The 17,542-nt window shown below is 37.6% G+C and overlaps 1 protein-coding gene across 1 annotated transcript in view; it reads right to left on the minus strand.

Annotated features, from left to right (window-relative positions):
* Positions 1-1,889: 1,889 nt before the first annotated feature.
* MYO3A (myosin IIIA) overlaps positions 1,890-17,542 on the minus strand; it is a 137,728-nt gene continuing 122,075 nt past the window's right edge. Inside the window, exons 29-33 of the mRNA XM_032235048.1 lie at positions 15,275-15,340; positions 14,481-14,590; positions 7,248-7,294; positions 4,505-4,648; positions 1,890-2,004 (exon numbers count right to left, since the gene is read on the minus strand). Of these exons, the coding sequence (XP_032090939.1) occupies positions 1,890-2,004; positions 4,505-4,648; positions 7,248-7,294; positions 14,481-14,590; positions 15,275-15,340 (482 nt within the window). The remainder of the gene's footprint in view (positions 2,005-4,504; positions 4,649-7,247; positions 7,295-14,480; positions 14,591-15,274; positions 15,341-17,542) is intronic.

Below are 17,542 nucleotides of genomic sequence, written 5' to 3' on the forward strand. Positions count from 1 at the left end.
CAGGAGTTGCTTGCCTTTTAAATTGGCTAGAGGGGAAAAGCTAGTCTCTCTTCACAGGGGCAGAACTGGCTTAGATTTCTTCCTGTGGATGAGCACATAACAGCAAAATCACAATGGGCTTCGAAGTAGTGCAAGATGATCTTGGATGTTTTGTTCTCATTGGCCCTAAAGTGTTCTCTTCACTAGAATTAAATCCCAAAATAGTTTGGACTGAGATGTAAGATCATTAATTTCAAAAATTCTACAGTATTTGTAATAGATGTAGTCTTCATCTCACCTAGCTTTACACCCTGTAATGTTGTAATAATATAGGCCATTAATATATCTTTCCAAAATACACATTAGGAAGGGGATACACACACACACACACACACACACACACACACAGACAGACACGTGCGCACATATGCACACTCACACACACAAATTCCCAATGCATTTCCCAGTTCATTGTGCCCGTCTCTTCCCTTTTAACACAGTCACTACACTAATGAAAACCAAAGCGATTATTTATATGGCTTGTAATTTTAGCTACTACAAAGAACTTGATGGCATTGCTGCAATTTCACAATTTCTCTTTTTAGTAGTATATGTATATTCCATTTATGAAAGTGCATTATGTAAAATGTCTTTGTTACACCATAACATTTGCTAGCGGCTGCAGGATAATCTGGTCAAAACATGAGAGAAAATAATTTTTCCAACTGTGCAGAGACCCTACAAGCCAATTTTGAACTACTCATGCAAAAACAACAACACCACAACCACTATTTCCAATGAAGCACATGGATTTCTTTTGCTCTAAGGCAACCGGGGCAAAATAAATGAATCTGTACTGTATTTGCTATCACAGTAGAGGAAAACTAAAGGTTTTTTTTTAAAGAAATGAACTCCTAAATACCAGATTCGCATGAAGAGGATACAAATCCCCTGTATAGTTCTCCCTTTTGAAATCATTGTTTCTCTACCCAAGCAGGGCTTAACTGCTACTCTCATGTATAACATTTCTTGCTTGAATACAATGCCTACCAAAATGATGAATGATAATGGTTAGTTGTCACAGCTATATTGCTACAAACAGAGGTCACGTTTCGTATGTGTTTATTATGTCCATATGACTAAAGCTCATTTGAAAGTTGGTTTTCACAATAAAGTTGCTTCTTAAATTACCTGCACTGCCTCCAGTATAGTCCTCCATCTTGTAACATTCAAGGCTTATTTCTTTATCCATTTACATTAATTAAATTGACTTCATCTGAACCATAATATATAAGTGGAAGGTTCAAAGATCCAGGCAGATCATAAACAATATAACCATGTAGATAAAGCTATGCAAAACATGTAGGAAAACAAAATGAAATATAATGTACTTCCCCTTCCCTCCAAAAAGAATATCCTATAGGAGAACAATATTTTTCACTTCTTTTTGCATATTTAAATAAACAAACATTATAACAAAGCCTAGTATCTCCCTTTGGAAAGAGGCTAAGGCAACATGTTCATATACCCAAATACACAGCTAATACCAGGGTCTTATTTTCTTTTCACCACCGAAATAAGCACTTGGCCATGTTTTTGATGAGGTCTTATTATTTTTGAAGTGCAGGAGGTGGCGAGCATGGTCACCTCATGGCTGCTGCTGTGTTGCAAAATTTTCAGGGAGGGCTTATTTTCAGGGGATGGTTTATTTTAGCTCATGTGCTCAAAAGTCCGATTGGGCTTATTATCCAGGGAGGTCTTATTTTCAGAGAAATACGGTATATGTATGTGGGAAGTTTATTCAAAAGAAAAGGATACGGAAATTCTATACCCCATCCCCAATAAAAAGAAGAAGAAGAAGAAAAGCAGAGATTATGCTGAAGAAGGAGAACAAACAGTAGCAGCAGCTGCTAATATTTCTGAAGGAGGCGCCTGCGTTGAGAAGTCTTCCGGAGTAGCTTTTGGTAGTCAAAAGGATAATCTTCATCTTCGTTCTCTTTTAGCGGGATCCCAGGGACCTTTGGCCTATGGATTACATTACAGAAACATTTTAGAAAGGGTAAATCAAAATATTTACTTCAGTACACACTATTAACTGACTGCTTAAGTCTACCCTCAGGGGAAAGAAAATTTCCAGCTGTTTCACTCTGACAAAACATTGCCTTTTGCAGCAAGGGAAAATGTGCTATGTGTGAGGGAATGTCAAATAAAGACCATGTTTTATTCAATGGGCATGTAGTAACCAATTAAAAAGGATTATGTGGAAGTGTTAGGAAAAAAAATAGGAATGAACTACTGGTATCCATTTGTTTTCTTAACTGAATGATGTTATCTTCAGTTTGAGAACTAGGGGGTCATTGTTTTTTCAGATTACAGATACTCCGTTTCAGAACAAGCAATTGGGTCAAATGATCAGTTGAGTCTTTCCAATCCTGTGATGCTAACTCACCATCCTTGCACACTGGGAAGGAGAGAGAGAGAGAGTGGGAGAGTGGGAGAGTCAGAGAGGGAGGGAGGGAGAGAGACAAAGAGAGAACAATAGCTTACAATAATGATGGAAAATTACATCTTGAAAATTTGTGACTTGAATTTGTGAACCAGGCTCTTGGGAAATGATGGTGCTTAAGAATACATGAATATTCTGGTGCAAAGCTGTTTATACACGTAAATCATTATCTGATCTCATAATGATAGATAATGAGCATGTATGTATCAATCACAGTCAATTGACCATAAAGAAACTTACAGATTTCTTGATTTTGCAGATATCTTAAGTTCACAGTGAAAAGCAGTATCTCAACATTGGGTCAGGAAATGGCTATTACACAACTAGCTTTGTTCAGCAATTTGTATCTACTGGACAAATGTTACACAGGGTAGCTAGCTGTTAGACATGCCAAAATGTGCCTATTTAAGTCCACTGAGATTTTCAGTCATCTAGGTCATGGTTGTCCCAATGGGGCTTTTTCAAGAGGCAGCTGGATTTTCTGGTTCCAGGAAGTCCAGTTGCCTCTTGAAAAAGCACCTTTGTGTGCCTATTTAAGTGCTCCGAGTTCCTAGCCGCACTCTATGTAGTTGTACTGTAGCAATCTTGCACCAGTTTCACTCATAATTACCAGAATAAATGACAGATTTAATACTGCAAATGAAGAAATCCATGAGAATAGTGACTTAGCTAACAAGGCTTTGCATAGTTAATGAAATTTATTTGCAACCTGTGCAATTTCAACTGAGAGAAATCATGGAAACAAACAAACAAAGAATAAGTGCGTATGCATGTATATGTGTTTGTGTGTTGTGTACATGTGAAAATAAAACTTGGCACTTGGACCTAAATCTCGTTTCCTCAGATGAAACATGAATTATTCACATTTGGTAGGTGAGGATATACAACAATTATAGTCTCCATGAATCTGCAAACTGCCAGCATCAACCATCTGATGAAGACAACCCTTATCCACGAAAACTTCAAAAACTGTGTCTGTAAATGAGAACTAAGTCTATTTCACTTGATGGCAAACATCCTGCTGTATGTATGTATGTGTTTAATATGCCAGCCATCTCACAGTTACAGCAATATTGGGTGGCTTGCAAAATAATAATAATAATTTAAAAAAGACAATACAAAGTACTTAAAATTAGAACGGTTAAATAAGAAAGTAAAAACCAAGGGGACATGTATATCTTTATCCCATCAGCCACACCCAGATTAGAACACCCCTACTAAGGACCCAGGACAGCAGGCAGATTTAATTTTAAAATTATATCAATACTTTAATCAAAGGAATAACATTTTGGATAACATGTTACATAATAACAAAATTCTACCTTTATATAACCCTGGAAGAAACCAGATATAACTGTTCTTTGATGAGTCTTACTTTCTTACTCAAACAATCATGTAATATTCAGTATCACCTTCTCTAATTTCTAAGTCAAACAATCTACTGCGAGAAATGTCACATTTTCTTATGAGGCTGCATTTATCTTCTGCCTCTCTGAACTTCAAATAAGAGAAAGAGGTTTATTGGTTTCAAAGGCCTTTGAAGGGGCTAAAAGAGAGCATTTGAAAAACTGGCTATACATGTCAATATGACTTATGGCCATCTTGACTTGTAATTAAGCACTCTCATCCTTTGCACATCTACTCGGAAGACCTACCTTTATTCAAGAATTTTATACTGATTCTGCTGCACAACTAATGAATCTACGTACAATTAAAAATAGGGTTTTGGTGAACTCAATAGGATCTAAATTTTGTAAATGCAATTTTAGTTAGTCTAGATACGTGCGTTTGAATTATGTCTGCTTACAACCTTGGAGAACAGAATGTGAACTACTTAAACAAATAAAACCATTTACATTCTTAAATTAAGTTGGTTATAGCTTCCATTTGATGATGATTCTGTAGGATCCCAATCTAAGTTACTGGTTGTATTGGAAGACTTCTTAAATAAGAAAAGTTCAACAATCCTGTAGTTAATTTGGTAAACATTAAGATACTCATTTTGGAGAAACTGCTCACCCTTCAGCACTCCTTAATGTTGCAGAGATAGGATCTTGCAGGACATTCTTTCCTCTTGTGCTGGCATTTCTATCCTTTGAGACGAAATCAGTAGATGTAAACTCTTGGTAGTATCGATCTTCTATATTCAGTATCTTGCCCAGACTACCAAAATAAATATTACATATGTATATATGTATTACACATATAGTGTTTCCCTGATAATAAGACCTCCCCAGATAATAAGCCCCTTTGAGCGCATGCATTAAACTAAGCCCTTCTCCCAAAATAAGTCCTCCCTAAAAATGTTGTAACATAGCAGCAGCCATGAGGTGACCACACTTGCCACCTCCTGCACCTCAAAAATAATAAGATCTCCCCAAAAATAAGGCCAAGCGCTTATTTCGGGGGTAAAAAGAAAATAAGACCCTGTTTTATTTTTGGGGAAACACGGTATATATATTATTACTACATATGTTAATGAACTAGATCAAAATGTATCATGTACTCTCTTATCAAGTAAAAGATAAGAGAGTACATGATACATAGTACATGAACTCCTCTAGAAATATTACCTCTTTGTTATGCATTTTATCTGTAAAGCTACAAAGATCAAAAGGAAAGGAACTTCCAGAATAAAAGTAGATAAATTATCCTGGCTCAAATTACGTTAAGGGCAATGCTGATTACCTTTCACATTTTGCACGTGAGGTTTTCATCTCAATTCTGTGAAAATTTTTAAATTTTCACCATCTTCCTTATGTTTTTATAAGCTAATATGCAAGTTTAAGACTGCAATTTTAAAGCACAATCCAAGTCACAACTAAAGGACTATAGACTTAATTACAGCCAATGGCAGCTAAAGTTTTGAGAAGTGGTTGGCACAAAATTGGCTGTTTTGGACTTCACTAGGTTAGGCAAGAAATCTTGCTGGCAGAAGGGCATATGCAGACATCAATGCCCTAAATCTTAGGAGCTGAACCTGAGACCTTTCAAGATCTCAAAGACAGGGTGAACTCTTGTCAGATACTGTTCTAGAATGCTGAAATTTTGCAAGGTTCCAATAACAATATGATGAGAGAGATGTTAGAAGAGATTTCAACTGATTGGGGGGAAAATACAGGGAAAAGGCATGCAAAAAAACCACACTAAATTGACACTCGAGAAGCTGGTAACTGGTAACCCTGGAATGCACATAACATTCTGGACCATAGAAGCACAGGCTTCTTATGTTACACTAAGTCTTACTATAAATAAATAAAATTATTTATTTTATAAATAAAATAAATAAATAAGGTTGACTCAGCCTTCCATCCTTCCGAGGTGGGTGAAATGAGGACCCAGATTGTTGGGGGCGATATGCTGACTCTGTAAACCGCTTAGAGAGGGGTGAAAGCCCTATGAAGCGGTATATAAGTCTAACTGCTATTGCTATTGTTAAAAAAAAGTCAAGAGTTCTAAATGCTCCATTCAATACTGATAGCAAGCATGCACAAGTTAGCATTTCAAAGCTGTTCCTTGCTATAAAGTTCTACAATTACTGGGCAATTTTCTGAAACGCCATTTCTACTGATATAATTTGAAGTGCATTAGGCCTGTCTTTATAAGCCGCTATTTAGAAGGATTTATGTATTCAACATCGCTATGCACCGACACTGCAGTTTGGCAGGCAAGGTTTCCACTAAGCTTAGGCTGCAAGAGATTTAAATTTAGACTCCAGCATTTTGCCATATCACTAAGAAAGTGACATTATCAGGGCTGTGTCAGGCTGAGAAATAAATGAATAGCTTATATTGATCAATAAGAACACAGAAATAATTGCTGTGCATATGTTTAACACTTGGTGTAGAGCCATTATGAAAGAGAGGACTTGATTTCAGTAAGCAAGTGCCTGGATTAAGAACGCCACAATTTATGGATGGCATGTAGTTAATAATGGAACCTATTGTTGCAAAATTCAAGTTAAATACACAACTTAGTGTATTTTCCAATTTATTGACGTGACACTAGGAAACTATAATACACGAATAAACTAAATATTTCAAAATTCAAGAATAAATGTTCACCAATTAACAGTGTTAACTTGCAAGTGTCATGATTAACAAAATAGTGGAATCTTAATTTACTGGGTATCCATTCAATGGATACAACTGCTATGGACCAAATTCTGTAGTGATTTGAATAATTTGCATGATGATATGTGTCATTTGTTTAGCGACCATTCAAAGTTACAATAGCACTCAAAAAAGGGTTTTACAACCGGTCCTTGTACTTATGATCATTGCGGAATCCCCGTGATCATGTGATCAGAATTCAGATGCATGACAACCAGCATGTATTTATGATGGTTGCAACATCCTGGGGTCATGTGATCATCATTTAAAACTTTCTCAGCTGACTTCTGACAAGCAAATTAAATAGAAGCCATATTCATTTAACAACTGTATGATTCACTTAACAACTGCAATGATTTGCTTAACAAAAAAGGTAGTAAAATCGGATGCAATTCACTTAACCTAGCTTAGCAAAGGAAATTCTAGAGGATAAATTGAAGATTATTAGCCTTTATTTGGTATTGGTTGTATAACAACATTACTAAACAAATGTCAAGTTGCAACAATACACTCCTCTTTTAATAGACACCCCTCCTGTTGGGTCTACACCTCTCAGTTAGTCTACATACTATTTTTTCTTAAATTTCAATGCATTCCTGTTGTTACTTCACAATATTGCTGTATCTGCAGCTTACTGAGAAGACAATTACCTGCTACTTCTCCCTTTTCGCCTTTCATCTTGCATAGATGAGAATTTCTGAAAAAATATTTTAAATGAACATCAACATGATCAAACATTGTACATATTAAATAGTATCAATTTATTGCTCATTAATATCCATAGATAAAGACTATTATAAATCTGATCCTTGTCAGTTTATTGTCAATACAAATCTAGTTTGGTCTATATTTGTATCACTCTGCAAATTTCTAATTTACACGATTGCCCTTAAATGTAAATTTTGTATCTCAATTTATCCCAAAATCGGCATTTCTAGTGTGTATACACTAAGAGACAATTACATTTCAATCACTTTACTGTTTTGGGAAAGTGAGGCTGGGGCACTTATAATTATAACTTCCATCACTATCGGTTTAGGATCTGTCTATCACCAGAATGGAAAACATGTTCACTCAGGAATTTGGAGAGTTGAAGTCCACACATCATAAAGGTGCCAAGATTGAGAAGCTCTGGATTAAATAAATGTGTCCCATTCGGCCAGTTGGTTTACCAGAATCTTCTTTCTGAGGAGAAACCTGTTCTCCTTTTTCAAGGAGTAAAATAAATCCCGAGAATGACAATTATTTTTACCCCTTGCAGCTTTGCAAGCAAGAATTACTTAAGCCTTAGCACAGACATCGCTGTCAAACCAAAATTTAGATGATTTGGAATAGGAATTCTGAGGAGACGGGGTTAGCTTTAAGCATTTCTACACTGAGCTAATAACGCGTTGGAAAGTATATAAGGCAGTTTGTGTCAGAGACTTTTTTAAAACATAAATCTGTATATTCATTTAAGGTTGATTCATTTTACCATTTAAAAGACTTAAAGGTTCCTCATGTCTAGTTGTGACTCCAGGGGTTGGTGCTTATCTAATTCTCAACTGCGGGAGGTTGCATTGTGTCAGAGATGTTTCCATCATCATGTGGCCAACATGAAAATACAGAATGCAGTAACTTTCCCGCCAAAGTGGTACTTATTCATCTACTCACAGTTGCCTGCTTTTGAACTGGGGTGAATAATAGGAGCTCATCCTGTTGCACGGTACTCAGGTCTTGAACCCAGGCTGTTTCAAGCTGACAAACTCAGCATCTTAACCACTGAACCATCGTGGCCCCTCTCCTCCCATTTACCATTTAGCTACTTCTATCAATGACTGTCTTCTATGGCTTACAATGATGTTCCATGAGAACACCACAAAGAATGAATTCTGGCACGAAATTTAATTAATAAATTATTGTCAATCCAAATTCCACCTTCCGTTTCTGGCCCCCAGTTGAATCTAATGCATATACCAAAGTGGCTTTATTTACTAGGCATTCCATCTATCGCTCTCATAACTAGAAATGAATAACCAAATTGAGCAAGTTAAAACTGTCAAGTACCTAGGCATGTATTTCAGTCTTCAACTTGCTGGAATTTCAGTCTTGAAACCAGCGGTTTTAAAAGCTTCTGTTGCATTAAATAGGTAGGTAAGCCATAATGGGAATAATTGCATGCCAGTAGCATTTAAATTTCTTAAAGCCAAGATAATAAGCCTTCTGTTCTGGGATGCACAGCAATGCATGTACAATAATATTGCCACAAGAAATAATTCAATCTAAATTTCTAAGATTTATTCTCTGAGTTCCTTGTTCAATAAAAAAAATACATTTCTTCAGTTAGAGTTTGGATGTATTTCTGTTGAGGCCTGTTTGAAACGCTGCCTCTTAAAAAGCCCCCTCTACAGGAGGAGGCAGGAGAACGACATGCCTCATCTATGTCAGGAATTTTTCGGCTTTTAACCCTTGCTTAACTCTGCTCGAGTGATCATAAAACGCCTAAAGTCAGAATAGATGAGGCATGTTGTTCTCCTGCCTCCTCCTGTAGAGGGCGCTTTTTAGAGGCTTTTTTAAACAGTTAAAGCAGAGTCTTCCATGGTGACTCTGGCAGCAACTAGCTCAGCCTGACCTCAGCTCTTGCCTTTTTCCTTTTACATTTTTTTTTCTTTTCATGATGACAGTGGTGAGGCTCTGCCTCCCCGACTGCACGTCCCTGCCTAGATGTCATGACCTTGATGGTGTTCATTGAGAGATTTGATAATATTCCACACTAAGAGCCTTTATATATATACTCATGACACTGAAACTGAATCAATTGCTCATGTTCTTCTGAATTATCTAATTTATCATTCCTGGAAGTTGGAAGTTATGATTCTCTTGAATCACAAATCACTTGAGCTGGCCAGAATAGTCAACTGTGCATTTCCTATTAAATGAACAATATTTAGAAATTCTATTTATGTGGTTAAACTATTTACTATAAAAATGCTTTCAGAACTTTCTGTATCTGAACTAAAACCAAATTATTTATTTTATTTTTTATCCCACATTTATTACTTTTATACATAACGCAAGGCAATGTATAATGTATACTACTACTTTCTCCTCCTATTTTCCCCAAATCATCAAACTGAGAGGTTAGTTGGGCTGAGAGATAATGGCTAGCCCAAACAAATCCAGCTGGCTCTCATGCCTAAGGTCAGACTAGAACTCACAATCTCTTGGTTTCTATGGCAGCACCTTAACCACTACACTTATGCTTAGTTTTTATTGTAAACAGGACTTTTATGTTAGATGCTTTGCATTTTAATAGTTTTCTTTCAGTTGTGGGAAGTTATCATCCAGCCCTCTCCCAGAAAAATGAAATATCCTAGGAAATATTGAAAAGGCAGAATATTTCTCTGGATGTGAGGAGAAAGAAATATGTTTTAAAAGACAGAATAGTTGCCTGTAGCTTCCTGCCCATCCCCACTGTTAATGGGCCAGGCTAGTCCACTTTACATAATAAAGACTTCTCCACTGCAGCCCCAGGGGGGATAGGAGGAAAGGCATGATAATGTTGGAACTTTACTCCACTGGCCTCATGGCATCTGAGAAGTCATCCATACCGGGATTCAAAACAGCCTAGAGAGTAGCCCCTGCATGGCCCCATGGGAGTCTGACAACCAATCAGAATACATTTCTTACACAGGAACAGGAAACAGAGAGGTGGGACTAAACAGGGTATAAAAAGCCTTGCAAGCCCCTTCTTCAGCCTTTCTCTTCTTCTCCACCAACATTGAAGCATGTGATCATCTTTTCTGTTCAGGGCTCAAGCCATGTGGCCCTGTCCCATAATAAACCATCTTTCCAAGCAGCTTCCATGTCTCCAGTGTCTTCTTCCCCACTTGGAGCTGAACCCAGAAGGACATTTCTTTCTTTTTATGTGTATGGTTTAACACCATACACATAAACAATCAAACAATAATTGCCTCTTCTTTTCTTCTTCTAACAGTTTCCCCTTGCGGGCAATGCTGAAACTTATAGCTTTATAGCCTTTATTTCTAATCTTGTACATTTCATCATTTAAAACTTCTATGAAATATTGAAAATGTAGGACCCATATTTCTCCAAGTGATGTGCTTCCTTCCCCCCAAAATGCTAAAGTCTACAATTCCTGCCCAATTTTAAACACTGTAATTCCAACGCATTTCAAGGTTCCTTTGTGGCTAATCTGTATTTCAGATTCAGAGAATCTATTTTTGTTCCCAGCTATGGTTTCTGCTTTACTTCTCCCAAAAAGGAAATGGATGGGATATAGAATGAAATAGGTGTAGGAGTAAATTACAGTATGACCCTGTAGAATAAATAGTTCTGATGTAATGCCAGTTAAGGCAGTTTAAAGCATTGAAAGTAGGACTAAAACCTAAAAAATTCTTTAGTGATGACTGACAGTAATCCAAGGTGTATTTAGATGAAGGGATAGAAAGGAACTTATCAAATTTGCAGAAATCTCCAGAAAATAGGCTTAAAAAAGGATCTTGACAGACTTGAACACTGAGCCCTATCTAACAAAATGAAATTCAGTGGTGAAAAAAAAGTAAGGCTCTACACTTAGGCATGAAAAACCAAAGGCACAGGTATAGAATAGGTAGCATCTGGTTCAATAGTAGAAACTGTGAGAGAGATCTTAAGAGTCCTAGGAGATAATAAATTCAATATGAGCTAGTAATGTGCTACAGCAGCAAAGAAAGCTACTTTTAAGCTGCCTCAAAAGAGGGGTAAAATAAAAATCATGCAAAGTGTTAGTATCACTTTATAGTGCTTTGGTAAGATAGTACGTGGAATATTGCCAGTGGTAGGTTGCAGGTGGTACGGTCCTATACAGGTGTACCGGTGCCTGTCGGGAGCACCAGGTACCATTCTGGTACGGTGCTCCAGAGGGCCTACCCGCCTGCCCAAGCTCCTTACCTATATTTGAACTGGTTCCACCACAAAACCGCGTTCGACTAAAGCGCGATTGACGAAACCGTGTAGTTGACGTCATCACAGGGCGACAACAGCGCGGAGACAGAAGCACGCTGTAAATGCTAAACCTAAAATTAACCCCTAAACCTAAACCTAACTCCCCTAAACCTAAACCTAATCCTAAACCTAACCCTAAACCTAACCCTTAACCTAACCCTAAACCTAACCCTAAACCTAATCCTAACCCTTAACGTAACCCTAAACCTAACCCTAACCCTTAACCTAACCCTAAACCTAACCCTAACCCTTAACCTAACCCTAAACCTAACCCTAACCCTTAACCTAACCCTTACCTTAACTTGAAATGGCTTGCTTTCAAAGCGCTATCTAAAGCGCCCTTCTTTCTCCGTGCTCGCTGTTGTCGCCCTGTTGATGACATCAGCGACGCGGTTTAATTGGGCGCGCTTTAGTCGAGCGCGGTTTTGTCATGCCACGATTTGAACTCATCAGCACTTCCGTGCATGCACATGGAGTGTACGGCGCCTGTGCAATGCTCTGCTGAGCAGCCTTGCAGAGACGTCACAGAGGTAAGGATGCATGTGTGCATGTGGGGGAAGCCGGGCCCCGTTGCACCGTACTGGTTGCAACGGGATCAGGAACCCACCACTGAATATTGCATCCAATTTTGGTTGTCACGATGTAAAAAAAAAAGTTGAAATTGTAGAAAGAGTGCAGAGAAGAGCAACAAAGATGATCAGACCTTAAAACATAGGAAGAATAGTTAAAGGAATTGGGTATATCCTAATTTAATGAAAAGAAGGACTGGGATAAAAGGATAGCAGTGTTCCAATATCTAAGGAAAACTGCTATAAAGAACACCCGAAGCATAACAAGAAGCTGTTTATGGAATACCCTATCAATCTAATTAAGGCCTGATGCATTCTTATTGGGAATTCCTCTTAACATTGAGATTTTTGGAAGGTTTAGCTTTATGAGCAGGTGAAACAAGGCACTGAAAGACATTTAGAGCTTTTGTCACAGTTTAACATCTTTTTATTTTTCCTTTCTAGATGTGATCCTGCCTTGCCTCATGACTCATGGGGAGGAGAAATGCACTGCATAAATATGTGACATTATGTTGTCATAGATATCACAAAAAAAGAGGGAGCAAAGAATGTTAAAGCAACAGCTGCTCCAAGCCTCTTAGTAAAAATATCTAGAACCCCCTTCGTTTCTGCAACTACTCTATTATCATTTCAGTTGAATGGTAGCCACTGAGGCAGGCTGACTAAGCGAATGTATTTTGTCACCTGCTGCTAAGTAGGTCAATAGTTTGCATATGCCTCCAGCAAGTAGGCTTAATTGCTTTTAAGAGAGAACTAGGAAAACAGCTCCTTCAATTTCCTTTTGACATACTGGATTGCTATTCCCAAAAGTCCCTTTTGCTATTTTTAACTGCATTAAGGTCAGATCTGGAAAGCAGCCATGAATAATCACATGGGGACTAAATAAAAGATTACAATGCCATACATAAATGGGTGAGAAGACCCCCTTCCTTTCATCTTTTACACCATTTCTCTGCACTCATCTGGGAAAAGACATCAATGTACAAATTGCAATGTACAATGCAACATTTTATTCTGGGTTTAATGGTGAATGGTTTTGAATCAAAATCTTTCTTGTACTGATTTTAAGATTTTATTTGACCAAAACCAGAAGATTCATTTAGATCCTAAATAAAGTCAACCTGAATAAACAAATTTATTCTGAATTAAGAACTTCCTGAAAGCAAGGCTGAGTGAGCAAACTGAGTCATGGTATTATTTGCAGTTCCCGAAGCCCTCAAGAATCAATTCCAGAGGTTGTGCCCCATCAGAAGATGCCAAAGAATAAAAAAAAAAATGTAACGGAGGAAGGAAATTATTAAGTACATGGCAAGTAATTCTATTAAATTTTATTTTATGAATTTTAATTCAGTATGAGTAATTATAGACTGGACTACTGGACTACTGCAATGCGCTCTACATGGGGCAGCCCTTGAAGAGTGTTCGGAGACTCTAGCTGGTCCAGAATGCAGCCGCGCGAGCGATTGTGGGTGCACCCTGGTACACCCACGTTACACCTATCCTCCGCGAGCTGCACTGGCTACCTATTGGTCTCCGGATACGCTACAGGGTGCTAGTTATTACTTATAAAGCCCTACATGGTATTGGACCTGGGTACTTGAGAGACCGCCTTCTGCCGATTACCTCCCACAGACCCATTCGATCCCACAGATTAGGCCTCCTCTGTATTCCATCTGCCAGACAATGTCAGCTGGCGACTACTCGGAGGAGGCCCTTCTCTGTGGCTGCCCCGGCCCTTTGGAACGAGCTCCCCATGGAGATTCGGACCCTCTCCACCCTTCAGGCCTTCCAGACGGCCGTGAAGACCTGGCTGTCCCAGCAAGCCTGGGGTTGAGTCCCCCCCCCCACTCGAATTTGCTGTGTCTGTTGTGCTTTTAAACTGTTTGTATTGTTTGTTTGTCTTTGTCTCACTTTTTGTAATTTCCCCTCCCTTGGCTTTGTTCAGCCGCCCTGAGTCCCTTCGGGGAATAGGGCGGCCTACAAATTGAATAAAATCCAAATCCAAATCTCATTTTGGTTCCATCATTTGTAGTCTTCACCTGTATTTTTGGGAATGTATCTTTTGGCATGACACCAGCCATGACTAGTAGGAGAATCCCCCCCCCCCCCACACACATACCCAAAAGGAAGATGGCGTTCACAACCATAAGTCACCTTTTATTATGCAATGTGGATTTCAATCACACAACTGTGGGCACCATTTTCAGTTTTTTATATTCTACTTCTCCAACAGGATATTTTTGCATGTCAATCAAAGGCCAGAAATATTAAGCATTCCTTTTTTAAAAACAGTGGCTTTTAACCACATCATTCAAATCTACTGCTTACCTGTAGAAGAGCATAAAAGGTTGAATCTTCAGGATCATCTAACATCTTGGGTTTTGGAAATCGCCTTGGGCTTCTTTGTATATGATCACCATCCTCTCTTTTGAAACCAACTGCAAGAAAGGTTCATTATGAGAAAATTGTTTAGAAACAGCAATATATTTGAGACAAGAAACCATTTTGAGATGCAGTAAGTATAGGAGAGTAAAAAGCCAGAGAGCGAAGTTAAACATGTCATCAGTTTAGAATCTCTGCATTCCCACAAGTGTTGCACCCTTCCTGAATTCTGTTGATCTTTATCTGGTGCTAATGTAGTGTTGAGCTTTAGTTGACCAGAGTCTTATGTGTAGTCTTGAATAAATATTCTATGTTGCAACCTTACAAATATTCCTGATTCATTATACTGTCCCTGACAGTATAATTTCTTAAACATTTTTGTATATTTACCAAATTTATACAGGTAGTCCTTGCTTACCAACTATTTGTTTAGGAATTATTCAAAGTTACCTTGGTGCTTAAAAGGGACATTTACAACTGGTCCTTCAGCTTGTGGCTGTCCCATTTGTGACTTTTATGGCTAGCTTCCAACAAGCAAGGTCAATGGAGAAGCTGGCCAGAAATCACATATATGGTCATGTGACACCACAGGCGATTCATTTAACAACCACAGCCAGAACTGATGCTGTAAGTTGGGCATTGTCTATGGAGCTTCTCAGTCATCCACGTCATGATTGCGAAGGTGCTTTAAAAAAGGCAACTGGACTTTCTTATTTTTCATGAAGTCTTTCACTTCTCACCAAGAACTTCTTCAGTTCCATTCTTCAGGTGAATGTCCTCAGAGTCATCTGAATCAAAGTGGCTGACTACAAAGAGTATACATCATTTTTGTTTCCCATCAGATAGTTAGCACTGAAGAAGCTTCTTGGATGAGAAGTGAAATGTCTTTAAGAAACAAGCAAGTCCAGTTTTTAAAAGCACTCTTGGAATGAATTGGACCCTTTCACATGTTGTTTATGGACATATTGCTTAGTAATGGAGCTGTTGGTCCTAATTGTGGTGAGTGAAGACTAATTGTAAATACCATTAAAAAGTACACAATTTTGGAGAAGCCTAACAGCTACTATTAAAATAAATCCAGACAATTAAAAAAAACACAAGGTAAGTATTAGGAAATAAATTCTCATCTTTTTTGTAAGCTGCCTAATGTTTTGAAGCAACTTCAACTCGTTTTTTTTTTAAACCAAGCAAGGATTGTTTAATTTATACTATGTAATGGATATCATACAACATTAAATATTTAGTATTAACTAAACTAGTTGCTGATCAGTTTTGAGACCAATTCAAAACGTTGGTGTTGCCTTTAAGAGGCTGAAATGGTAGGATTTTGCAAATAATTTGACCAGGCACTTCATTTCCAAATGGAAGAATATACACATGTGTATATAAGCAGTATACACGTTAATTGTATTATTATTTAATTATAACATATAGGCAATTATTGCCAGATTGCATTAAGATGAACAGACTTTCAACCAGTGATGTTGTATGGACCAAACATAGCTGTTGGACTTTTTCCAGAATGGAGAAAAAGAAATCCGAGGTCTGAAAAGAATAAGTCTTGGCACTATATCTAGTGCATTTTAATTGTACCATTTCTTTCTGTATCAACTGCCCTCTACTTTTTTTTATTTTGCTAAATCATGTGATGATTTCAGCTCAAAAACTAAAATGTATAGAAAATATTTGTTTTAGATTCAGTTGTAGATATTTATACAACCAATTTCTAATTCTAACTAAACTTTTTATGAATTTATCATAAGAAGTTTCAAGTGCTCCATTACCTGGGTTTTTAAAGAAGAAATTGGACAGCCACCTATTGTCTCCTTCTTGAGCAGGAGTTGAACTAGAAGACTCCCAAGGTCACTTCCAACCCTGTTATTTTGTAATTCTATAATGATAAGTCTAACCAATCATATTTGAGTTGCTAGGGAGACTATTATATTTGTAAACAGTTAAAAAAACAAGAACAATACAGCCCTCTTCAACCTGATCCCGAGTTCTGCTGAGTTGCTGGACGCATATGACATTTTCTTGGCAACAGAACAGCAAGATTTGCCCTTTGCTATTGCTATTGCTATTCTGATTTTTTTTTTTTTTTACATTTTCAAATTGCCAAGTGCTGCTATTGTTCAGTAAGACTTTTCATTCTAAACCAATGCTGAAACCCACAGACCCCATACTTCCTCTCCCAGAAGACCTCCCATTCTTTATATGCCTGTTTCTGTGTGATTTGGTACTTCCTGCTATTAACACCTGTCCCTAAGTGGAAACTTCTCACAATTACCACACTCTTAACTCAGATATGTATGAGAAATCTCATAGATACTTTTCTAGTGATTAAAAGATAATTAACTGGAATAATTTTGATATCCCATCCTCTGGCTAAGCAGCATGCTGGTATCTGCAGTTTCTTCCCTTCTTCCTATTCCACTGGGAGATAAATCAATCTCACAGGAGACAAATAAAATCTAGCTTCATTATTCAAAAAGAGACAAAATGTAAAAAAAAAAAACACTCTCTACCTTTTTTACCTGCAAGAATTGAAATGCAAATATTTAATGTAGAAATAGAAAGTTATACAACTGCACAGATAATGTGAGAATTTTGCAAATTAATCCTCCAAAAAGCAAGCGTCAACAGAAAATACACTATTCCAGGCAAACCACAAAGAGGCACTGGTCTACTAAGAATAAAGATTTCTCGCTGCAAAATATTACAAAAAAAGGTTTTAAAGAACAAAAGAATCTTAGTGAATTTGGTCTATAAGATATGCACCAAACCTAAAATCAAACATTCAGTCCTGTAACTTATACAGAGAAAAAGAAATGGGGATTTGTCACCAATACAAAAGAAAGTGGAAAAGGTTTAGTGCAGTTTCCTAGCTTTATGTATTTTACATATTTCCACAGACACAAGTTTGCTGAAGCAAATCGCTCTCTGCTTCAATTTTCTGGTCTTCTTCAGCAATTTGGAGATTCTAAGCAGTAATAGGTTCTGCAACAAGA

Source organism: Thamnophis elegans, chromosome Z (genome assembly GCF_009769535.1).
Source record: "Thamnophis elegans isolate rThaEle1 chromosome Z, rThaEle1.pri, whole genome shotgun sequence".
Lineage (NCBI taxonomy): Eukaryota > Metazoa > Chordata > Lepidosauria > Squamata > Colubridae > Thamnophis > Thamnophis elegans.